Source organism: Pelodiscus sinensis, chromosome 16, assembly GCF_052426305.1.
Source record: "Pelodiscus sinensis isolate ZL-2025 chromosome 16, ASM5242630v1, whole genome shotgun sequence".
Taxonomy (NCBI): Eukaryota; Metazoa; Chordata; order Testudines; family Trionychidae; genus Pelodiscus; species Pelodiscus sinensis.
Genome location: NC_143067.1, coordinates 39,653,448 through 39,678,206, shown reverse-complemented (window position 1 = coordinate 39,678,206; position 24,759 = coordinate 39,653,448). Strand labels below are relative to the sequence as shown.

The following is a 24,759-nucleotide window of genomic DNA, read 5'->3' as shown; positions in this document are numbered from 1 at the left end:
GATACCTCTGATTTTTTTTTTAAATAAACTGAGGGAGAAAGCTATGAAGGCCATTCCTGTTCCATCAGGTTTGAAAGTGAGATCTCAAGCAAGGAGTTCAGTTCATTTGCATGCGGACCATCTGCATTGAGAGACTTGGAACAACATGAAATAGAGAAAATAAACTCTGCCAACAGAAAAGGAACATGCGATAGAGAAATTCTACATCCTCTGAAATGGAACATTTTGCATTAAGGATGTTGAACTGCAGTTATCTGGCTAAGTCAATCCACATTTTATTGACTACATGATTAGTTAATAAGGGGCTGCTCTGCAGAGGGATTAGCTCCTGGAGCCAGCTGGAGTTGGTATGGAGCAGTCCCAGCTCTGGGAGCCACCCATGCTGCAGCCCTACATTTTACATGTAGTAAGAGTCACTAGGCTCTTACTGCAACATTTAAAATGCAGAGGCGCAGCATCCCGAACCAGTGCGAGTCAGGATTGCCTGGTCCCAGCTCGCGCTGAGTCCAGCAGCCCCTCTTCGCAGCAGCCAGGGCTGCTCCGGCAGCAGCTCCTGCACATAGCCAGCCCTGGCCACCATGAAGAGAGGCTGCTGCCAAAGCAGCCTCAGCCCGCTGCCGGCAGAGGCTGCTTTGCAGCAGCCTTCCTTATCTCTCCCCCCCCCCCCCCCCCCCCCGCTGCCTCTAATAGAGGCATTAAGGTGGCAGCACCGTGGAGACAGAGCTGGGGGAGAAGCCAGCTTTTAAGCCGGCTCCTGTCCCCACCATTTTGCTGCCTCATACAGAAGCGGGGGGGGGGGGGGGGGGGGGCAGATGACAGGGGAGCAAGTAGGCCACTCAACTACCCACTAGCATCCTATTTTGCACTGCTCTGTTCTGTTCTAACTAGCCCTGTGGTTCTCAAATGGTGGTCCATGGTGACTTTTGGTGGCCCACAGGAACATTGTCCAAAGTCACATGGCATGAGGAGGCGCCACCGTTAGGTGCTATTTGCTGCCCCGGTCAGTTCCATGCCGAGTGTGGCATGAAAATTCATCACAACAGGCACTTTCCCACACCATGTTAAACTTCTAAACAAGTTAGCTGTTCAAATGGATAAAAAAAAGTAAAGACCAATCCTAAAGGGTAACGAGCTAGTGTCACCCTTACTTCTATCTAAGTAACTGCATAAACCGTTAGGCTGTTTTATTTATTTGTATACAAAGAACAAAATTTAAGATCCCTGAACTTTTTCTAGGGAAACTCAGCTGATTCCCTACTGCTTCTACACAGAGCTGGCATTCAGAAAGGACATGACAGAACCAATACTTCCCACTGCCTCCTTTTTAGTGAGCTGGTGGGTTTGTCCTTGTACGACCATTTGGGGAAGCTATACGTTTATCAATTCCATTTTGGGATGAGGAGCTCTAACACACTAGTCACTCCATTCTGAATGTGGGGCTGTATGCTCTGTTGTATTTACCTCCACACAAGGCTCAATTTCCAAGGGAAAGTGACAGGGCTAACAAGGGAGGATCACTAAACCATGATGACATTTTGTCCAAGGGAATTTCCATGTGACTAGGATAGCTACCATGCAGTAAAGCCCAAGTTTTCCAGTCTGGACTCCAGGAGAATATAACTAAATTGATGAAATGGTGGGGGACTGCACCCGAGGAGACTAATCAGAAGTCCTCTGACTGGAAATCAAAGAAAGGATCTTGCTGGCAACTTTAGGAAGAGATGGTGAAGAGACCAGAGAAACTGTGTTCCAAAGAAGTCATTCACGGGGGGGGGGGGGGGGGGGGGGGAATGGCTGGCGGGGGGGGGGGGGCCGGCAAGAAGTGATAGAAAACAGACTCAAGTCCCAAGAAAGTGGTGAAAAAATTGAGGAATGGAAACGTACACAAGTCTGCTGTCAGGCTACGTATATTTCTTCTACTCACCAATGTAAGGAGTGATTTACAAAGCCTATATTATGTGTTTCACTTAAGTACCTTTAGGGATGTAAGCAACTAGTCAGTGAGTAGTGACTTTACTAGTTGCTTCCCCACCCTGGCTGCCTGTACCAGAGGCAGAAAGTGGGGAAGCAGAAGCTGATGCTGGGGATGTCTGCTTAAAAGCCTGTTCCCCCATCACCATCTCTGCAGGGGAAGCAGAGGCACAGCAAGGAAACTGCACGAGCAGGACTGAAGCAGTCCCAGTTCACACAGGTTTCCACTGCAGCACTTCAGCCTTTGAAACGTAGCAAGAGCCCTGCCTTTTATTTCATACCACATATTACACATAAGCCAGCTTCTGCAACTGCTCGCTTATCTTATACTTGCTTTTAATGGTATTGTCTCCAGCCTCTTTACTACCCTTTTTTCTACTTTATATATGCTATATATATATTCTGCTCATTGTTCCTTTAGAACCCTCCTTGTAGAGAAAAATGAGCTTTGTGGGGTAAAGTACACAAAGAAAACTAGATGCTGATCAAAGTCACCTATTCTTCCATGCATTGACAAATTTAACCTATGGAAAGATTCTACAGGCAAAGGTCATAAGTAAGGAAATTGGGATCTTAATGTGACAAAGGACTTTAGATCTAGTTTATTTTCCTCTATTAACGCTTGATCTTTACTTCTAGCAGCGACAATTTCACTTTCAGCTTCATGGACTAGTAATGATCCCTGGCAAGCCACATGTACCAGCTCTGTTTCCAACAGCTTCTGCAGACGCACAGGTTCTTGAAAACCGCATTATAGAGGACAGTAGCTGGAACTGAGCCCACCTAACTGCCCCAATTTGGAGCTTTTACTTAAAAAAAAGAACTTAACAGGATCTGCCTTTATGGGGGTGGGGTTTTTTGGGGGGGCCGCCAAAATGGCCGCCAGGAAGCAGGGTTGGGGCAGCAGGGCTGTCCAGCAGAGATCAGAGGTGGGGTAGGCAGACAGCTGCCGGAAGTGGGGCTGGCCAGGGGAGATTGGGAGGAGAAGTGGGGGAGAATCGGCCCACTGGGACGGGGAGGAGATGGGGGGCCAGCTGGTGGAAGCAGGGCTGGATGGGGGAAGATCGGGGGGAGAACCAGCCGCCGGAAGCAGGGCAGGATGGAGGCAGCAGAGCTAGCCAAGGGAGATCGGTGGGGTGCAGGGGGAAAACCGGCTGCTGGAAGTAGGGCTGGATGGGGGAGATTGGGAGGAGTCGTGGGGGGGGGGGGGGAGGAGAAGAGGAGAGTGAATCGGGCAGCAGGAAGCACGACTGACCCGGGCACAAGAGTGATTCCAGCCCCGGGGATTTCGTTTTGCCCCCCTCCCCCCCACCCATATCCTCCCTCGAGTAGCTGCAAACTGCCTGGCTGGTAGACACACTCGCAGCGTGAGCACATCTACCAGCCAGGCAGTTTGCAGCTACAGACTGATACACCTAAAAAACAAAAGTAAAAAATTCGGGAAACCCTGGTCTAGCCAGCTTTCTATCCATCTTACAGCCCATTTGTCCAATCCATATTCCCTTAGTTTGCTGGCAAGAATATTGTGGGTGACCATATCAAAAGCTTTGCTAAAGCTGGCACTGGAGGCTTTGGGAGGACCAGAAACAGCTTTTGAATATTCATTTGCTTAATGAATATGCAAATGAATGTTACAAGTCCTCCAAAAGCTCATGAATGGATTTTCTGGTCCCCATGTCAAAAAGTTTGGGAACCTCTGATCTAGAGGAAACAGAAGAACCTAGAAACCCATGTACTTGCATCAGAGCGCAAAACTGTCAAATTGGACATGAATGACCCTTTAACACAGGATAGCTTAATTTATGAAGTATAGGGCAAGTAAGATTCTCTTGTTCAGTGGTTCCCAAACTTTTCAGCATCACGCCCCCTTTTTGATTTGAGACCCTCACGCCCCACTCCAACATAGCAGCAAAACTTGTGGGGGAAAAAACTGACTAGGGCAACAAACCTTGATGGGGGTGCTGGGTTGTCTCATGCCCCTCCCCCCAAGAATTTCTTCATGCCCCAAGGGGGCATGCTTCCCAGTTTGGGAACCCATGCTCTAATCTGAGAGAAAGCCATATATGCCATTGTGTGTGACATTTAGTCACAAGAACAGGGCCTACTAAGTTAAGATTTTTCCAGATATATAGGGGCAATAGTTGAGGATACTGCAAGACAATTTGTTTTGGAACAGGGTAATCTTAGCAAACTCAATGCCCACATGATTTTATCATTCAGCCCCACTAAAAGATTAAGACTATCCCCCATGCATATTTTCCTCTGAATAAAGGAAGTCTGTTCCAAGATGTTTTACTCATCAGATCAGTCTACAATAGCTTGTTTAGTTACATATGGCTATACGGTTATTCTAGAATGGCACCTATACACCACAAGTTTCTACGTGCCAGCTGTACAATCACTGCTAAGCACCCTACTGGAAAACATACTACAGCCATGTGTGTGGCATGAAAATTCATCACAACAGGCACTTTCCCACACCATGTTAAACTCCTAGACAAATTAGCTGTTCAAATGAATAAAAAGGTAAAGACCAATCAGAATGGGTAACAAGATAGCATTACCCTTACTTATATTACTGCGATAAATCAAGGATCCATTGGTATAACTGGACCATAAGGACAGTTTACAATTCTACAAAGAATGAGGCACCCAAGGAATTAGATATTGAGCTAGACGTTGTGACCACATGAGTAATCAGTAATAGGCAAGCAGCAGTTTTTCATGTTAATAAATCCAAATCAATAAAATTACCACCAATGCTCATTTAGTTACCTTTTGAAATAGTTAGTGCTGGAGACCACTGTGACCGTAGAATGTCAAGACAAATGCTGCCATTACTGTTAATATTTGGATGATAGATTCTTGTTGTAAATGCAACCTGAAGAAGAGGGAAAAATTTCAGATGAGATTCACTAATGTAAGTTATACAATTACACGAAGAAGATTTATACAACCTACTCACCTTAGGTGGTTTGAAGGGGTAATCTGTTGGGAAGTGAATTGTCAAGAAAAATACTCCACCCTGATAGGGACTGTCATTCTGTTAAAACAAAGAAACATTATTAGAAGAGAATCAACTTCAAGGGTTCTTTACATTGAGATGTGAAGTACATATACTTACTGGTCCCATTATTGTAGCTTGCCAATGGAACACTGAAAAGAGGAAAACATGAATTACTGTGTTATTTCTAATATGAAGAGTCCAAGTAGTCACCACCACAGTACTGGTCAGTAAGCCGCATGTGTACATTGGTTAATGTAAATAGATTTTTGGGTAGAATTCAGTGAGCCAGGGAACTCCTACATGAAGGCCCAAGACTCCACTTACTTTAAGCTATCAGCTACACAATCCCTGGAGTTTAAAATCAAACCATTCACATACTATCTATCCACACTTCCTCTAACACACCACACATTCTGCTCCAGTACAAGTCTATACTGCCACACGGCTGATTAGGGAAGATCTAGGGATGTTAAATATCAGTTAATTGAACAGTCGATTAACCTCATGAATTTACTGGTTACTCGACTATTTTATAGTCCCCAGGGGTGGGGCTGACAGCCAGTGCACTCCGGTCCCACTCCTGAGGAGCCCCTGCCACTCTATGCTGCTGACTAACAAAGCAGCAGCAATGCAGGGCAGGGCAGGGCAGCAGCAGTCCTGTCTGCAGGGGGCCCAAGCTCCCTAGAGACAGAGGCTGCACTGGCATCCCACCCCTGCCCCCCCAGCTGCTCAATACAAATACCGCTAAAAAGAAAGCAGATCTCTACCTTTTGGGGCTCACGATACACTTGTAAACCTTGATGGCCTGTCAATGCAGAGATTGTCCCCTGCAGAGACTCCCCAGATCTGAAGCCTTCCCTCCTGTGCACAGAGCCATCAGGATGCTCAGAGCTATTCTTCCACACGCTCTGGCCAGGTTGAACAGCTATGGACTTCAGACAGATGCAACTAGAGTAGCAGCCTGAGTTACCCCAAAAACAGTTTCTCCCCCATGGCCTGGAGACACAAATGGTATTGGGCAGGAGCAAATTGGAGACCTGGATATAAAATGGGGAGATTGAGGCAGTGTGGAAGTTATGGAGTTATGGATTTGGGGAAAGAACTGGTGCAAAGGTGTGTCAAGACAATAGTTTTCCCCACAACAGCTACCACATAAGGCCCATGGGGGCAGAGGATAAGGGGTAATGACAGAAGGAATCATCCAACTAGGAGGGAAACCACCAGAGGAGCCTAAGACTGGGTAGGCAGGAAATATGGAAGATGGCCTGGGTTGCAGTACAGAGGTTACACTGGGATCCAGTACTTCCCACTAGGATATCAACTGCCCCCTCATTGCTCGTTCCAGGTGGAGTAACACCTACTTCAGATTTTCACTTTACAAGTATTTCCTGAGGGTGCAGACTCCTGGGAGTTAGCTCTCCTCTCTAAAATGAGAGGAGGCCTCCACTCCCGTATTGCCTCCCAATGTGCGTGCTTGATGCCTTACAACTCCGGCAGTACTTACTGTCATCTCCAACAGGCCCTGCTGAACACTGTGCTGGGGGATCCCGTGCCAGGTCATTCAACTCCTAAGGGCAAGAAAGGGTGGACAGTTGATGTTTTGCCTGATCCAAAAATCAAACAACATTCTGCTACTCAAAACTGATAATGGTACTTGAATAGCACTTGTCCCTCAATGGTATATTCTTAAGTGAAACAGAATTTCACATCGTGAAAAATGGTCAAACTTCCTAACCAAGGGGGGGAGGGGTGGTGTGTGTGTGTGTGTGTGTGTGTGTGTGTGTGTGTGTGTAAGTGTGTAAAACGAAAACCTGCACTTATGCCATCCATCTTTTGTCCCCAGTGAGCAGTGCTGAACTAGCTTCCCTTTCAGCCAACAAACTCAGAAGACCCTATGTTCCATCTTACACTTCAGTTACCTCCCTTTAGACTGTTCTCTACCATATTAATTAGGAACAGGATATCACAATGTAGGCACTAATGAGATCTGAAGAGTCTTATCTTGCTTCAAGTTATTTCTGTTTACATAATTACAATCGAAGCAGAAATAACTACCACCACCTTGATAAGTTACTTGTTTTTAACATTAAATCCCACCTTTTTATGCCTGGGTTCAGGGGCGGCCCTAGACTAGCTACCAGCAACTGGCACCCTAGGCGAACCATGCAATCGGTACTCCCCCACCAGCAGATATCGACTGAGGGTTTTGGTTCTGTGCTGGGGAGAGGGGGGCTGGGGGTGGAGATCTGTGGCTGGAGGCCGAGAGGGTTGGGGGCTGAGTTGGAGTTCTGGGGCTGGGGGCCCAGGGGGTTGGGGGCAGGGGCCCAGGGATGGAGTTCTGGGGCTGGGGGCCGGGGATGGAGTTCTGGCCCTCCCCTGGGGCTGACCCCTCCCCCCCACCCCACATGCTGCCTCTCACAGGACTTACCCCCGTCCTGGCCGCAGGGAAGCCGTGCTCCAGGTAAAGGCAACCGGAAAGTGAAGGGGAAATGGAAGGGGCAGGATTTGTAATTTGGCACCCCATGCAACTGGCACCCTAGGCGGCTGCCTAGTTTGCCTATAGGCACAGGCTGCCCCTGCCTGGGTTACATAAGTTATCAGCCTTAATTCACAGCAGAACGTCAAAAATAATCACTTTCCCCCCCAAGCATAGAAATGGCCTTGGAATAGGAAAATGCAAGTTACCGCATGTTTCAGCTCTAGTGACCAGCAGCTATTAGTTCAGTGTATGAAGTAGCATTACCGTCCATGCATGCACTACAGCAGAGGTTCTCAACCTTTGACTCAGGTATGGATGTGAAAGGTTAACCAATAATGGTGGGAGGGCTGAAGCAGCTTCCTGCCTGCCACATGCAGGGGGCTGCTCCAGCCCCAGAGGGGGCCTGCCAGAGACAGGGGTTGTTCCAACAGCCAGAGCCACCCTGTCTGCAGGTAGCTTGGGCAATAGAATTTTTAATCGACTACTCAATTAGTTGATAAGGGAAGGCAACCCACCTCGGTCCCGGCTTGTGCCAGGGCCAGGATCAAATCCCTCTGCAGCTCTGCAATTTAAAAGGCAACGGAACTAGGCTGTGTGTCCGCCCAGCTCCTTACTGCTTTTTAAGTGTAGAGTGGCAGCGGGGTTTGGTCCCAGACTCTGCATGATTGAAGACTGAGCCAGGCTGCCTGCCTGCATCCTGCTGCTGCTTTTTAAAATTCATATATAGTCAATAGCATGAACTAATAAGCTTCTATTGATCGGTGATTCCACTATACTATTACATCCCTCGTTTGTAGGGTCCAGGACAACTACCCTGAATTATCCTGCACCTTTTTTTTTGGGGGGGGGGGGGGAGAGAAATGGGACTGCCCCACTCAGTAGCAGCACTACCTGCCTCTGATCCACTTTGCCCTGTCTCCCACTTCAGGGGATGCAAGACCTGGAGGGTACAGGAGCCAGCAGCAGCACACCAGGCCTGCTCCGCTAATCCCAGCATCACTTGAAGAGGAATGGTCAGGGGGCTTTGGGGAACCGGTGGCAAGTCTAAGTATTGTGGCTTTTTCATCTAATCCATACGTTCACGTTGATTAAAATCAAGAAATATCTGCATTAAGCAGTTCCATCAAAGATTGTTACAGTAACCTGCTGTTTATGCACATTTCCTCTATAAACATAACTAGACGCAGTCCCTAAAATAAATCAACCATGACTTGACTTATCTTTGATAACACAGGTTAATACACAGGCCTTAAAAAGAGATCAAGGCAAAACTGAAAGTCTGAGCCATTCTGGTTCTTCATAAGATATGAGTACAGGCAGTCCCCGGGTTACGTACAAGATAGGGACTGTAGGTTTGTTCTTAAGTTGAATCTGTATGTAAGTCGGAACTGGCGTCCAGATTCAGCCGCTGCTGAAACTGATCAGTTTCAACAGTGGCTGAATCTGGACGCCAGTTCTGACTTACATACAGATTCAACTTAAGAACCCCAGGCATCCCCAAGTCAGCTGCTGCTGAAACTGATCAGCGGCTGATTCCAGGAAGCCCGGGGCAGGGGCTTCCTGTAGTCAGCCACTGGTCATTTTCAGCAGCTGCTGACTAGGGGACACCTGGGCAGAGCAGCTGGGGTGCTGCTGGGTTGGTCCAGTGGCACCCAGAGCGGTGCTACGGGACCAACCGGCAGCGCCCCAGCTGCTGTACCACAGGCGTCCGGAGCAAAGCCGCGGCGCACAGGGGCAGCGGGACAGCCCAGACGCGCCGTGGCTATCCTGCTGCCCTCGGGCTCCGCGGCTTTGCTCTGCTCTGCTCCCTGTCCCCCAGGTCTGCAGACCAGGGGGAGGGGGAGCAGAGTAGAGCAGAGCGGCGGAACGCGCGGCCAGCTGACAGCCCAGACGCGTCTGGGCTGTCAGCTGGCCGCGCGTTCCGCCACCGCTTTGCTTCCTCTCCCTGGTCTGCTCGAGACCAGGGAGAGGAAGTGCCCCGTTCGTAACTGCGGATCTGACGTAAGTCGGATCCGCGTAACTCGGGGACTGCCTGTATCTGTAGTTAGATCACTAACAGTATTTGAGGCCAGTGGGGAAACAGTGATATTGAAGAACAAGGATCAAGTTAGTTAGCAGTAACGGGAGGAAAGTTTGCAGTGTAAATGCCCACAATTGGTATAGTCAATACGTTTCCAAAAAAGAAACCAAGTATCTTTTAAAAGCCTCCTCTCTCCCTCACTTCCCATCAGTAGGACGGCAGTTTAATAAAGCCTGCATCTAATGGTTAAATACTCTCCTTAACAAAAGGAAGTGAAGTTTTGCTTAGATTTAACTTGCTATTTCATTTACGTACTGTGACTTTGCAACACAAAGATACTGCCATGAATTAGACACAATGGGCAACTAAAGGCTTTTAGATCAGATCTTGTTCAAGTATTCCACAAAGTAAGTGTTTCCAAAATTGGAGTAGACAATCCTAGGTTGTATGTACCTCCCATCACAGGGCCCCCAAAGGCTCTACTTGTGCCAGTGGTAGCTTGCATAGGTGATCTCTACCAAGTGAGGTGCCTAAACCACTCCTCAGGGTGGTCTTTAGGAGTCTCCAAGATGTGCTTGCTGCTCATCAAGTGAGCTTGTATTCATTCAGGAAGAGCAGTGCTTCAGTCCCACTTCACCCCGGCAAAAGGGCTTACGTACATCATGCTGTCTGAAAACCAGAGTTGGACCACTGCCCCTCCATCTCCTTGGCTGGACTGAAGAGGGAGCAGCAGAGGCTCTAGCCAGCCTGAAGATGAGTAGTGGCAAGCCCCATTGCCTGTTGCCCTGTGCAAGAGAGGCCCCTTTATGCAGCACTACAGCAGAACCATGAAAGCTTGAATGGTATTATGTTAGCAACTCCTAATCAAGCATTAATGGCTTCATCACTCATGACCCCCACAGCAGTAGCCCCCAAGTCTCTGGAATTAAGCTGAGTGCCTGAGCCAACCAGGCCTCTTGCAGACTGCTGATGCAAATACTGGCTCTGGGTGGAGATACCTCATTATCCCAGTCCTAGAGGACCCTACTAATCACCACAGTCCTGACTATCACTTTGAAAGAGATTACCCCCAACACCAGACTGATAGTACTCAAAATTCCAGTCCCCCCAAAACATCCTGTATCCCAGACTAGCCCTTCCTCTTACTGCTCTTCAACTCGCCTGCTCCATCTTAGCTAAACATTGTGTTGCTAGACCACTACTATCCACTGGATCAAGACTACTACACCTCAGTCAAGCTAGAACTCCTTATTTTGTATGCGTGAACTCAAATAGGGGATGTTAAAAAAGCAGTTAATTAGGTAACTGTTGAAAGTCATAGCGGTTACATACGGGAGGTTCTGCAGTATAAGAACCAGTGCGCACCGGGAGCCTTGACTGCCGGCCCCACTCCTGAGGAGCCAGCTGCACTGCAAGCTCAGCAGTATACGCTTTATATTACAGAGCCCACAACACAGGGCAGTAGTCAGCTCCAAATTAGCTGGTGCACACTGGAAGCCAGCTCCCTGTGTACATGCACTGGCTCCCACCTGTAGCTCCACAACCCGTGACTGCCTGCTCCCCTGGAGCTGGTGCACACTGGGAGCCAGCTCCCAGTATGTACCGCTCCCAGCCCCACTTGCACTAATACAGAGCTCCACTCCAGGAGTGGGGCTGGGAGCCGGCATGTAACTGATAAGCACATACTTCTTGGTTAACTGTTTAACAGTTACTGTACATCCCCAATACATACAAACCATAACTTCTGGTCCACCACCATACTACAGGTCTAAAAGCCTCATTGTGCTTTGTCTCTCAGAGCGGAGGAAGTAAGTTCCACATATAAGCTGTAGTTTTAACTTGTTCAAATGTGCTGTATGAAGAGGCCACATTACTTTCCCAAGCTACACTATAGCATCTTGCAGTCTCATTGTCATATGCAAAAGTCTGCTACTATCATGAGAACTCATGAGATCCTTGGGTTTATATGTGATAAGTACATAAGGACACAGGATAGAGTTAGCATGGTCATAATGGCTCAATTTCTAATGACCTATTTCCTCCTACCGCTAAAATGGAACTCTAAGAATGAAGTTGCACATTGTAGTTTCCCCTATGAAAGCCTGGGTTCATCAGATCAATCAAGTCATCCACATGTAGTCACATTAATGATGTAATACTACTCTTACACTAAATTGCAAGATCTCATTTGGCCTACTAACATCCCAACGAATTGTGTGGAATCTGATGTGTAAGCTCACTGAATCTTGTAGATGCAAGAAACTCAAGTCCTTTATTTCAGGTTTTGGTTCAGAAAACAAGTGGCAAAATTCTTGAAACTTCAGAATGACAAAGATGAGGAATTAACATCCACAAGACATTCTTTAGAGCTCTGGATTATATTAATTTTACTAGGCAAAGGATTGACTTTGAACCCTGAAGAGACTTACCCTTTGTCTACAATTACCCAGGGATTGATGCTCCAGACAACTCTCTTCTGGGTTCGATTTAGTGGGTCTAGTAAGCACCTGTTAAATCAACTGCTGATGGCACTGCCGTTGATCCCAATACTCCACAGGGTCGCAAGGAGTAAGGGAAGTTGATGGCAGAGTTTTTCCTCTATGTCCTTATTGTGGGAGGTTGACAGATATAAGCTGGAGATGTATATCTTAAGTCAAATTTCTCCCTGAGTGTAGACCTGGCCTAAAATTACAAGATCCACAGACAAATCCTAGGCTGGAGTGGAGAACCTCAGGCCTGGAGGCTAGTCCTGATGCTGAGGGCCCCCCGCCTTGCATTGGACAAGTGCATGCTAGCATGCCAGCCCCTCTGCTGCTCCAACCCAAAGCTGGAGCACAAAATCTACTAGGCTGGGTCCCCTTGGCTCTGGTTGAGGGGAAAATGGGGACTGTCTCCTCAGTCAGGGCCCCATGATAGTGAGGTTTTTTTTTTTAAAGCTTCACTTGTGTGGCCCCCAACTGATTTTTCTGTGGGTCAAAGGCCCCAACCCAAAAAAGGATCCCCACCTCTGGCCCAGGCACTAGGTAATCTTTGTGCGCTGTTGTGTCTATCAGAATGTTGTCAGTTTGATTACCTCTAATCATTTTTCCACAATTCAGAGAAGCTGCTTTCCCATAGTTACAACTGCATAAGAAATAGGCCTACCCCAATACAAGTTTCCCAAGTGTGTGCCAAAAATATGTATACCCCAACATATGTACACCCACCCACTAACTGAGCATCTGCCATTTGAAAATATTGCTTGGGAATTGGTTTTAAATACAGGCTGCACCTCTATCAACTGGGAGTCTGATATGGAAACATCCAGATGTTCCAGAACAGAGAATCCTGGCCTGATGTAGAGGGAAAAGTGGGGGGAGAACAGAGGTGGGGGGGAGGAGCCAGGAGCCCAGTGCATGCGGCTCAGCTGGCATTCCAGGAAGTCAGGAAGGCTGTGGGGGTTGCAGGGAAGGGGGTGGAGCAAGCAGCAGGGGGCCCAAAAGTGACCACGCCTGATCAATCAAAATCCCTTATCTGGAACTAGTCAAATCCCAAAGGCGCTGACCAGGGAGGTCCAACCCGTTTTGTGCCTAAAGTTCCAGAGTTTAGAATCTGTGCATCATTTCTAGATGTTATTGACTTTTCAACTAAGCATCTGTTTGGGCTTCCATGACCTAAAATGAACGATTAAAGACTAAACAAAGCCTGAGCTTAACTCAAGAGGCTCTACTTCTTAGAAGTCCAGAGACTTATGATTAGAAACGTGGTCACCAACAGGTCAATCGCGATCAACTGGTTGATCGTGAGGCATCCTGCCCGCGCCCCTCCCCCTCCCCCAAGAAGCCCCACTACCTACCTCAAATGAAAATGGAGGTATGTCAGATTCCCACGGACAGAAGTCCTGCAACTTAGCGTCACTTCTGGAAGTGCACTACTGCTCTGCTGGGCGTATTACAGGAGAGTGCATCAGCTCCAGAGGAGGAGCACAGCTACTTCCCTGCACCGCACAGGAGAGGCGAGTTGGCCTGGGAGGAGGCTCACACTGGCTGCGGAGGGCAGAGAATCCTGGGAGAAGGCAGATCCAGGGGACTCTACATCCACTGCCCCCCCACCTCCATTCCCACTCCCCCGTTCCCTCTCCCCAGCCACAGAACTGTCCCCACTCTCCTGTCCCCAGCTACAGAACTGCCCCTATTCCCGTCCCCACTCTCTGAACTCCATCCTCATTCCCCTGTCCCGAGTCACAGAACTCTGTCCCCACTGGCACCCTTCCCCAGTACTATGCCCTCTGTTCCCACCAACACAGTTGGGGCCACATTAGAGAAGCCGGGGGGGGGGGGGGGGGAAGGGGAAGGTTTTTTGCATCTCACTTGTGTGGCCCCAACTGACTTGAGTCAGTGACCCCTTACTCAAGACAGGTTCCCTTCCCTTTTCAGAAATAAAGAATGCAGAAACTTTGTTTGACAGTACAGGCAGTCCCCGGGTTACGTACAAGATAGGGACTGTAGGTTTGTTCTTAAGTTGAATCTGTATGTAAGTCGGAACTGGTGTCCAGATTCAGACACTGCTGAAACTGACCGCCAGTTCTGACTTATACAGAATCAACTTAAGAACCCCAGGCGTCCAAGTCAGCTGCTGCTGAAACTGATCAGCAGCTGATTCCAGGAAGCCCAGGGCAGAGCAACTCTGCCTGGGGCTTCCTGTAGTCAGCGCTGGTCAGTTTCAGCAGAAGCTGACTTGGGGACGCCTGGGGCAGAGCAGCTGGGGTGCTGCTGGGTTGCTCCAGTAGCGCCGCTCCTCGGTGCTACTGGACCAACCCAGCAGCACCCCATCTGCTCTGCCCCAGACGTCCCGATTCAGCCGCTGCTGAAACTGACCAGCAGTGGCTGAATCAGGACCTGGGGCAGAGCAGCTGGGGTGCTGCCGGGTTGGTCCAGTAGTGCCCAGAGCGGCCCTGCAGGACCAATCGGCAACGCCCCAGCTGCTCTGCCCCAGAGTCCAAAACAAAAGCCTGGTCTGCTGGGGGGGAGCACACTAGCTGCGCCCCCCCACCCCAGCAGACCAGGGACACGGGGAGCAGAGCTACAGCGGCAGCGGGGTGCCGCGCCTCTGAGGCTTTGCTCTGGCAAAGCCTCAGAAGCGCGGGAACCTGCCTGGTGCCCCTGGTCTGCTGGAGACGGTCTCCAGCAGACCAGGGGCACCGGAGCAGCTTACGAACGGGGCTGTCTCGCCCCGACCTCCGGGGCGAGAAAGCCCCGTTCGTAAGTGCGGATCCGACATAAGTCGGATCCGCGTAAGTCTGGGACTGCCTGTATTTAAAAATGAAGCCTGGCCAACAAATCCCAAATTGGGGCCAAGCCCCCATCTAGCCACAGCATCAAAACACTCCTGCACTCCCCTTTCCCCCCAGACCCTACATCTGAGCCTATCATACACTGGAACCTCCTGCCCTGAGCCCCTCACATACCCCAACCCAAATTCCTGAACCCTCATATCCAGAAGTCTGTGGGTTGGTTAGTACCCTAAGCCTACATCTGACCCCAACACTGCCTGGCCTAGCGCCTCTCGCCAATCAGTGTCCCCTTATCCACCTTCTCCTGCATCCAGATTTCCTCCCAGAGTTTGCACCTCTCACCCCTTCCCACACCCAAATCCCTCATTCCCACCCCAGAGCCTACACATCCTGTCTCAACCCAGCAAGGCAGACTGCAGGAGTTTCAGGATTCCGGAGATATCCCAGGAAAAAAAAAATTCTTCTGCATCCAGGGATGCATTTGTTCTTCCACTTCTTTTAATGGAAGAGCAAACATGATCTTTCGGTCACCTCTATATTCCTCTTTCCACAAGGAATAAGGGGGCTTCCAAAAGAGGGGGTTTCTGACATTTGGTCCAGTCTAGACAGGCCAAATGTTGGAAAAAGCCTCTTCCTATAGAAGAATGGGGGGGGGGGGGGGGAAGCAGCAGTATAAGGGTCAGGGATACCAAGTGATGGAGAGGAAGAGACTAGAGAGGGTGGAGCTTCAAGGAAGGGGTAGGGCTTTAGATCTTGGCTTGTCCTGTCATTTAAAAAGTGATCTTGGATGTGAAAAGGTTGGAGACCACTGAGTTAGAAGATCCTAGAGCCTCCAGTAGTTTCTAAATACCTGGATCCAAGATTAGTGAATAATGAAGTCTGTCATCTATCATATACTGCTTCTAAAACAAATACCTGACAACTGAGGATCACTAGCTATACCAGCTTACTTGCACTATGTGCAACCCTCAGATAAATGGCTGATAAAGATGAACTTGCTCTCAAACACACCTTTTAAAAAGCTTATAGCCTCCAGGTTGAATGTGGTTTCAAGTTCTGCCAATTCACAAGAGATTCCACAAACCAACAGTCCTAAGTTAAAGCCTGAAAGCCTCAGCAAAATATCAAGAGCTTGATCCAAGTTAATGTTTATTTAGAAGGGATATAAAAAGATCAGATGTGTTCTGCAACTTAACCCACAATCGTGTAGTCCTATCCCAAGCTCCAAAAATACAACAGTGGTGTCCTCCTTAAAATGAGTCATAGGGTCCACCAGTTTTACTGGAGTTCAGTTCAGCTGGCAATATAAGCTTTTGGGTTTGCCAGTATGCATTATTTGTCAGTCATGAACCACATCTCTCAGCAGTTATAAGCTGTGCCTGTGCCTAACAGTTAATAATCACATCTACTTCTCAGCATACTTTCAAATTCCACCAGCTTTGCCAGCAAAGCTTTAAAGTAGTATGTACTATAACCCTCAGGAGATTTACAGTCCGCTGTCATAGCTCATAAACACTATGAAACATCCCTCATGGGACATAAAGCAAGTTCTCTTTTCATCCTCATCTGTAGCTTTCGTCTCACTGAATTTCAACCCTACAGATACTCAAGTTGCTGTTCACTTTGAAAATTTATATAAGATCTATGAAGCAAATAGGTACAGAGGTTTAAAGTTACAAAGCCCAAAAGGTTATGTGGGGAACAACAGTAGCTCTCAGTAAGGAGTATATACAGATTGAATCTCTAAAACCCAAGACTTTGGACTGGTAACATCTACTGGACCACAAGTTGCTGGGACCAGACAGGACCAGCTGGCCAAGTTCAGGCACAGAACCAGCACAGTGGGGAGCACTAGCCTGGCATGGCCGGGAACACAGCCAGCAAGGCAGGAAACAGCTCAGGGGTCAGGACTGGCACCCAGGAGCAGGACTGACAGTCAGGAGGGAAGCCTTGACTCTCCCACATCTGCCAAACTCTGGTTCAGGACCACTCCGGTCCTGAGGGTACTAGACCAAGGAGGTCCCACCTGTATTAGGCAAGTGGGAAGTTTAGGCAAAGTTGCTGTTATGGTAAACAGAACAGTGACACCTGCCTGTACCTTAAAACTGGTTAGAGCAACTTCCAACTTTCTGAAAAAAGTTCTCCAGAAACTGCAGATAGGGGATTACACACAAGTCATATTACTTCTACAAAAACTGTATTTCACATGCCAGCCACAGAACATTGATCATTAATTGACAATTTATGGGCATGTTCAGAACAAGCCATACATCCCATTCATTGGGGATATAAACAAATATACAAATCCCTTCCCCCATGGAAGTTACTTTACACCTGCAGATGCCCTTAAGAGCTGGATTCCAGAACAGAGTGCAAGGAACAAGTAATTTCCATACAGGCATCCTGTTTTGAAAACAAGACTTACTGCTCATGCTGAGTGCTGCTGTGGTCAGTTTTCATATATTTTCACCTACTTGTAAGTCTCAATGCATCAAGAGTGCCCAGAGCTTTATATAGTCTCACTCTGGTGTGAAATTTTATTAAAACTGAAATCTATTATTTATGCTTAACCCAGGGGCAGGGAACCTAAGGCCCAGGGGCCAGAGGCAGCCCCCTGGTTGCCTGGATCTTGACGCACACCCTCCCCCCAGAGGCTAGTCCTCCACCACCACCTGCCTGCAACCCCCAACTGATTTTTCTGTGCATCAGTGGCTTAACCAGTAAAGACGGAACCTGTGTCAGTGTGGATGCAGATACATGGTTCACCTAGTGCTTCCACTAGTGTACCACAATATATCAGTGGCCTTTTGAACTCTCCCAAAATGCACTGCTTCTGGAGTTGTGGGTTAAGTACCCAGAGGATATTGTAAGTCAAAGTGTTTGAGCATAGTGTGAACACAGGATTAACTTTCCATTTAGCTAGCATCGTGCACACACAGTTTTGCATTTGAGCCACCACCACAATCCATTCAGATACTAGTGATTCAGTTCTTATGGTTATGAGAAGGTCTGTCTAATGGTATCTTGTGCCAGCAATTACTGTGGTCCACTATGACTTGAGCGGATACTCTAGCCTTTGCTTGTTTCCACATGTTGGTAAGTTATCTCCAAAGCAGAGATGCCCTAAAGCTGTCCCTTGACTAAGGGGTATTATACTCTCCAAAGAAGTTAGACTTTGATTTCTTCAGATGTTTGCAGTGATCCAGAATCCTGCCCCAGACTACAGATCCTCTGTGTGATAAGAAAAAACACGAATAAAAAGTCTTTTCCCTTTGTAAGGCTCAAATACCACCTATAATTTGTTTTCAATAGAACTAAAATCTCTCAAAGACGTTTCCCCATAAGAGCCATAAAAAGAAGAGCTGGAATTTAGCACATCACTTTGAACAGATCAAGCAAAATGGCTTCACAGGCCTGAAAGTTAGGGCAAGTATCCCCCAGACAGTGGAGAGGAAGGATGGACTCTATATCTCCTGACTGTTTTGAGAGGTAACAGTGTTAGTCTGTCACTTTAAAATTACTTTTAACACAACAAGTTCTGTAGTAACTTAGAGTCTAACCCAAAATATCTGTATGGTACCAAGAGCTTTTGTAGGCAACATATTGGTTTGAGATCATCCTGCACATCCTCAGGTTTCCATGAAGATCTGCTTCTGCCAACAGGGAAGAGCTTCCCAAACCTTCTAGATACGAGTCACCAAACATGCAGACAAGATCTGCTGAGACAGCCCCTTATGCAACCTGAAGGAAATTTTTCCAAGAAACAGGACACTTCATCTTACAGCCTTTAATTTCTCTAAGACCTCAACAGTTTTAGAACAAAAGTTTCTTGGAAGCACAAAGTCCATTACTTTGACTAGAGAATGTAGAACTCCAAAGCCAATGATTCTATTGGGGACACCTGCTGAGTAAGATGTGGCCACCATATCAGATTTTATACAAGATCCTCTAAAAGTATCTAAAGCTCAACAAACTCCAAGCAACTTCACTTTGACCTCTGAAATGACGGATTCCTAAGTGACCATCTTGTACCATCACCCCACCAGAATACTAGCCTGATAAAATGATCAGTGGCTTTCTCTTTTGGATCAAACTTCTGTTACTCTCATCCCTACATAATTAGAATACATCATGAGTGAGCTAGTCACCCACCCCTTCAAGCCAAGGACAAATTAGACAACTGACTTTGCCCAAGGTCACAGTCTGTGGCAGAACTAGAAATTGAACCTTTTATCAAATCCCAGTTCAGTGCCTCAATCACAATGAACATCTTCCTATAGGCAACAGTGATACAGGTTGAGCCTCTCCATTCCGGCACTCTGGTCCAGCAACATGTGTGCTCTGGTATGATTTGAGTTAGCCGGATGGCCACTTATCATGGGGGTGGCCAAATTTCCCAGGGTCCCAGCCGCCTGTCCTGACTCCCAGGAATGTTCTGTAATGTATGTTAGCTCTAATTTACCCCTACACCTCTTCTGAGAACCCAGTGAGCAATGGAAGTGTTGGTAATTCTGCCAGACAATATTGAACTCCCATGGTTCAGCAAATTCTCTGGTTCAGCACTGGTAGGGTCACAAAGGTGCCAGACTAGAGAGGTTCAACCTATACCCCATATGTTAACATATCTAAGAGACTTAATCTTCATGCTGGACTGCTGCTACTTCTCACAACTTTCTCTGCAAGAAAAGGTAAGAGAATTTGCTGGCCCAACTTCTGAGGCAGTTTAAAGGGGAAGAATTCTGCTGCATCAATGCAAAGTTTTAGTTAGTGCCTGCAACATGGGAGTTACAACACTAAATTGCGCATTGCTATTCATTCCCCACAGTCCAAAATTGAAAAAGCCAACCTAGACATGGGCATAAGTGTCAAATTATTGTAAAGAGCTAGAAATGTTTTCAATGAAAGCTTGAATTCTGTAGAAGTGTACGGCTTAGGGAGAACACCACAAAAGGATGTTCTTTCCCTCAACATTGCCCCATTTTAAGTTAGCATTTTGGAATGTGCATTTCACTCTACTGGAATGCCTCCTATGTTAGATTAAAACTACATACAGCCTCTTTCATTGTTCAGCATATGCCACAACCTTTTTTCAATTATTGGAGATAATTATATAATACCAAGATTTGGCTTATATGGTTATGTTAAAGTGCCCCATCTTTCCCCAAAAATTGTTAAAATTATCTTGGAATATGAGATCAGTATTTACAGGAAGCCACAGTACCAGCACCCTCATGAACAGAAGAAGAATTATTCAGTTTCAGTCTTCCCTCTGTTACAATGACAATTTTTTTCAAGTTTTAGGTCGTTAAAACAAATAATTAAATGTTGAGTGACGAAAGTAAGCCCTATTCAGTGTGCCTATAAGCTGAGCATTTGAGTGGCCACCCAGAAGAGATTCGAATGACACTTGGCTAATTAGCAGAGCATCCTTAGCTGGCAGCATGTGTTTCGACTGGTGGTGCACATTTGCACATCTACACATGGATAGAAAAAATTAAAGGGAGCAGCCATGTTATAGCCTAACCACTTAGATCTAGACTTGAGAATTGATACAAGTGCCTAGCACAAAAGAGAATATCCACTCTAATGCCTAAACGTGTTCATGATATTTGTGCTAGTGTTGTTCTACCATTGGCTAAAACTCCCTCTGAATACTCCTCAGTTCCTGGCATAGACCTGATGAGTGGACACCAGGAAACTTTGAGAAAGCCATAAGGACACTGAACCACTTGTATCTAAACCACTTGTAGACAGCACTAACATGATCTGGGTGCTTGACCTGTGCAGATGGAAATGATACCCATTAAACTGGTATTTAACTCAGCCAAAAGCAAAGATAAACCAAATGCTATTTAAAAGGCATATCAGTTAAGTGAACCTGTAGATCCAGGGCCACACTCAGCATATCTATAAGTCTCAGGGACCATTGCTACATCATGGTTAAGTTTTTTTAGTTACAGACTAACATGGCTACCCCTCTGAGACTATAAAAAAACAATTATTTTTTTACATGGAAAGTAAACTACTATAGTTAGCAGGTAAATTGCCCATGTATATAGTTTTACCCCAGAAGAAGAGTGCCTTTTTCCAAGTCAGACACTTTAAAGTTCTGTCAAAGCAACATAAGCTACTCCAGAAAAAAGGCACTAATTCCACAGGCACAGATCCACATGGGGGAATTATACTGTTATAGGTAACCTGGTATAACTGTGCCAATAAATTTCCCCATGCAGACAAATCTTAAGCTTACAAGCTTCTCAAAGCAGTACTTTTGGGCACTCAATGAGCTACTTTAATTTGATCAATACAAAACATTAAAAGAAAGCTTTGAGCACTTACAAATGCCATGCAATCACAGCAGAAATGCGCTGCAAGTCCATTGCTGTGTGCATCAGAACAGAAATGGCCCCACAGATCTCCAGTCACCGATTGTACCTTTTATCCAACTTTTGTTGGAGAATCTAAACAAGTAATCCACACTTGAAAACACTCAGGAAGGATACACACATGGGGTTTGAACTCAAAAGTCAGTAATCCAGGCTGGATCTTGTTTTGGAATAGTCTGCCAAACAAGTGGCGCACTAAGTAGGTTGGCAAAAGATTCCTCAAGAGTCTACTTTTGGACAGCTGTCCCTTGCCAATATTTATTATGAACTATGAGGATGACTACTTAAGAATTTCTTGTAACACTTTCCAGAGTAAAAGAGAAACTGATGGTCTCATGCAAAAAGACTAGGAGACAAGAGTTTATAAACATTTTTAGCCTGCAAGGACAAGATTTTTAGGTGCATTTTCCTGCAAATACGTTAAATAACTATCTACTGAGATGTACCATATAACAATGACATTGTAAGATCATGAGCTGCTGAATATCTGACATCTATGATCACTTCACCCTCCACTAACAGTTAAGAGTTTAATCGGTGATGCCAATACAGGTTGAACCTCTCTGGTCTGGTACCCTTGGGACGTGAGTGATGCCAAACCAGAGAACCTGCCCAATCACGGGAAGTCAATATTGCCCAGCAGATTACCAATACTTCCATTGCTTACAGGATTCTCAGAAGACATGTAGGGGTAAATTAGAGCTAAACCACAGCACAGCAAGTTGACATAGGGACCGATGGCTGTAAACAAACGTTATGGGACCATGGAAAAAAAAAACTCTGCCACACCCACGATAAGTGAACATCCGGCTAACATTATGCCATACCACAGATGTTGCTGGACTGGACAGTGCCAGACTAGAGAGGTTCAACCTGTAATGGCATAACAGATTAAAAAGGGAAGAATAGATTAGGAGACTTTAGTAGGCCTGCCCATCAAAATACACGAATCTCATACACAGTAGCTTCAGATACTAAACCAAATTGGATGGACCCAGAATGTTTACGCAGAGTAAGATGATCAATTAAGGCTTTCCCTAGAACAGTGGTGGGCAATCTGCAGCCCATTAGGATTCTGTGTGTGGCCTACAAAACATTTTATTTTCCTATTGTTACTGAAGTGATATGTATGCAAACTGAAGTGTGTGTTGATGCCACATGTTGACTATGAGAGCTCTATGCTCCCTCTGCATCCAATGAAACCACTGCTATGATTCAACTGGCACACTCCAGAAATTCTAGGTACACAAGCACAGTTAGCAAGACTACCCTATCCCGGGAAACTGTATGGTTATGACAATCTTGCAGTCCACTGAGATTGAGGAGGGCCACTCATGAAGCCCATTCACTAGCCTGGGTTGCTCATCACCTCTCTAGGTTTAAAATTCTTACTTGGTATTTTTCCCTCAGCTAGAAGCTCAAGTACATGTGCCTATTAAGTTGCCACACACAACACTGAAGTTAAATAAAAGCCAGCTTGCACTTGAGGAGGACTTCCTGCATTTCAGGGTTAGATGGCAACTCCTACAAAAAAAAAAAAGGCCACAAAAGAGAACTCCTGGGCAACAACGGACATGGAGGAGGGAGAAGTTTTGAGGCTTCCCTCAGATCCTAACAGGCTCCCTGCCCCGGGTGTGACCCCAAAAACCCCAGGCCCCCTTCTGACTCCAAGGCTCCCTGCCCCGGGTGTGACCCCCATACCCCCCAGGCCCCCTTCTGACTCCGAGGCTCCCTGCCCCGGGTGTGACCCCCAAACCCCCCAGAGCCCCCTTCTGACTCCGAGGCTCCCTGCCCCGGGTGTGACCCCCAAACCCCCCAGAGCCCCTTCTGACTCCGAGGCTCCCTGCCCCGGGTGTGACCCCAAACCCCCCAGAGCCCCTTCTGACTCCGAGGCTCCCTGCCCCGGGTGTGACCCCCATACCCCCCAGGCCTCCTGCCCCGGGTGTGACCCCCAAACCCCCCAGAGCCCCTTCTGACTCCGAGGCTCCCTGCCCCGGGTGTGACCCCCATACCCCCCAGGCCTCCTGCCCCGGGTGTGACCCCAAACCCCCCAGGCCCCCTTCTGACTCCGAGGCTCCCTGCCCCGGGTGTGACCCCCAAACCCCCCAGAGCCCCTTCTGACTCCGAGGCTCCCTGCCCCGGGTGTGACCCCCAAACCCCCCAGACCCCCTTCTGACTCCGAGGCTCCCTGCCCCGGGTGTGACCCCCAAACCCCCCAGACCCCCTTCTGACTCCGAGGCTCCCTGCCCCGGGTGTGACCCCCAAACCCCCCTTCTGACTCCGAGGCTCCCTGCCCCGGGTGTGACCCCAGACCCCCCCACCTGGACTCCTCCGAGCGGAGCCCGCGCTGCGGCCCGGCCGAGCCCTGCCCCTGCCTTGTGCTGCCCGGCGTTACAGGCAGCAAGCGGGCTCGTGCGGGAAGGGTCGGGGCGGGGGGCGGGGAGCGGGAAGGCCCAGCCCCCCCCCCCCCCGCGGGTTCCCCGCTTTCGCTTTCTCCCGGCCCGTGTCACCCGCTCGCCGCCCCGCCCGGCCCGGCCCGGCCCTCGCCAGGAGGCCGCGGGGCCCGAACGCACCTGCCGGCCCCGCAACAAAGAGAGGCCCCGGGCCGCGCGGTTACGTAAGGGGGGGGCGGGCCCCCCTGCCCGGCACATGGGGGGGGCGCGCGGCCCTTACCTTGTGGATTCTCTTCAGCGCCATTGTGTGAGGGGCCCGGTGCGGGGGGCTCGCTCGGGATTATTTCGCGGGGGGAGGGGCGCGGCGCGGCGGAGTCTCGGGGCGGCGGTCGGGCCTCGCTCTCTGTTCCCCCCGGCGGCCGCTGGGCTCTTGCTCGCTGCCGCAGCTGCTACCGCATCACTCCGCGGGGCCTTTATGCGCTGCCGCCTCCGAGGCCGTATCACTCCGCCACCATCCCAGTAGTCACCAGCGGGGCAGCCGGGCGGAGGGGGAGCAGCACCTGGTGATGGGGCCCGCTCGGGCACGAAGGACTATTTTCCCATTCTCCTTACACACAGAACTCTCCAGAAAGGGGTCCGGAGAAGCGGAGGGATACGATTCAGGGAGGGGGAGTGAAATAACTTCTCGCGAGAAGAGAAAGAAAGAGGTTCCGGGAGAGGTAGAGTAGAAGGAAGGCCTAGTGCGGCTGCGCGGGGGGTGGGGGAGCGTCGGGAGGTTCCGCGTCGGGCCCGGTGCTGCTCGGAGAGGGCGGAGCCTGTGGGCCCCCCCCCGGGCCTCTTCCCCCCCCCACCCCTGGGGCCCGGACCCTCCCCTCCCCCCCCCCATCCTGCCCTCACCCCGGGGCCCGGATCCTCCCCTCCCCTCCCCCCCCCCCCCCTCCTGCCCTCACCCCGGGGCCCGGATCCTCCCCTCCCTCTGAAGCCCCCCTCCGTGCTCTCCTGGCCTTTCGGGAGCCTGTACCCCCCCCCCGACACCACAGTGCCCCGCGTGTCACCCCCTGGGGGCCTGTGCTGCCCCTGGAGCACCCCCCTCACGCTACTCGGGTCTCCCCTTCCTTGGGGGATGGTGCCCCCTGTGCGGTCCTTCCCCCCTCCCCTGAGGGCCCCATACTGCCCTTCCTTTCCTCTGGGGCTCTGTGCTGTCCCCTCCTTGCCGCCCTTCTCTCTCCTA

The 24,759-nt window shown here is 48.8% G+C and overlaps 1 protein-coding gene across 1 annotated transcript in view; it reads right to left on the bottom strand.

Annotated features, from left to right (window-relative positions):
- The window catches only part of UBE2D2 (ubiquitin conjugating enzyme E2 D2), a 37,211-nt gene extending 13,054 nt beyond the window's left edge, over positions 1-24,157 (bottom strand). The window contains exons 1-5 of the mRNA XM_075900117.2: positions 23,809-24,157; positions 6,483-6,546; positions 5,096-5,127; positions 4,937-5,014; positions 4,747-4,852 (exon numbers count right to left, since the gene is read on the bottom strand). Coding sequence (XP_075756232.1) covers positions 4,747-4,852; positions 4,937-5,014; positions 5,096-5,127; positions 6,483-6,546; positions 23,809-23,832 — 304 coding nt within the window. The 5' untranslated portion in view covers positions 23,833-24,157. The remainder of the gene's footprint in view (positions 1-4,746; positions 4,853-4,936; positions 5,015-5,095; positions 5,128-6,482; positions 6,547-23,808) is intronic.
- Positions 24,158-24,759: the final 602 nt, after the last annotated feature.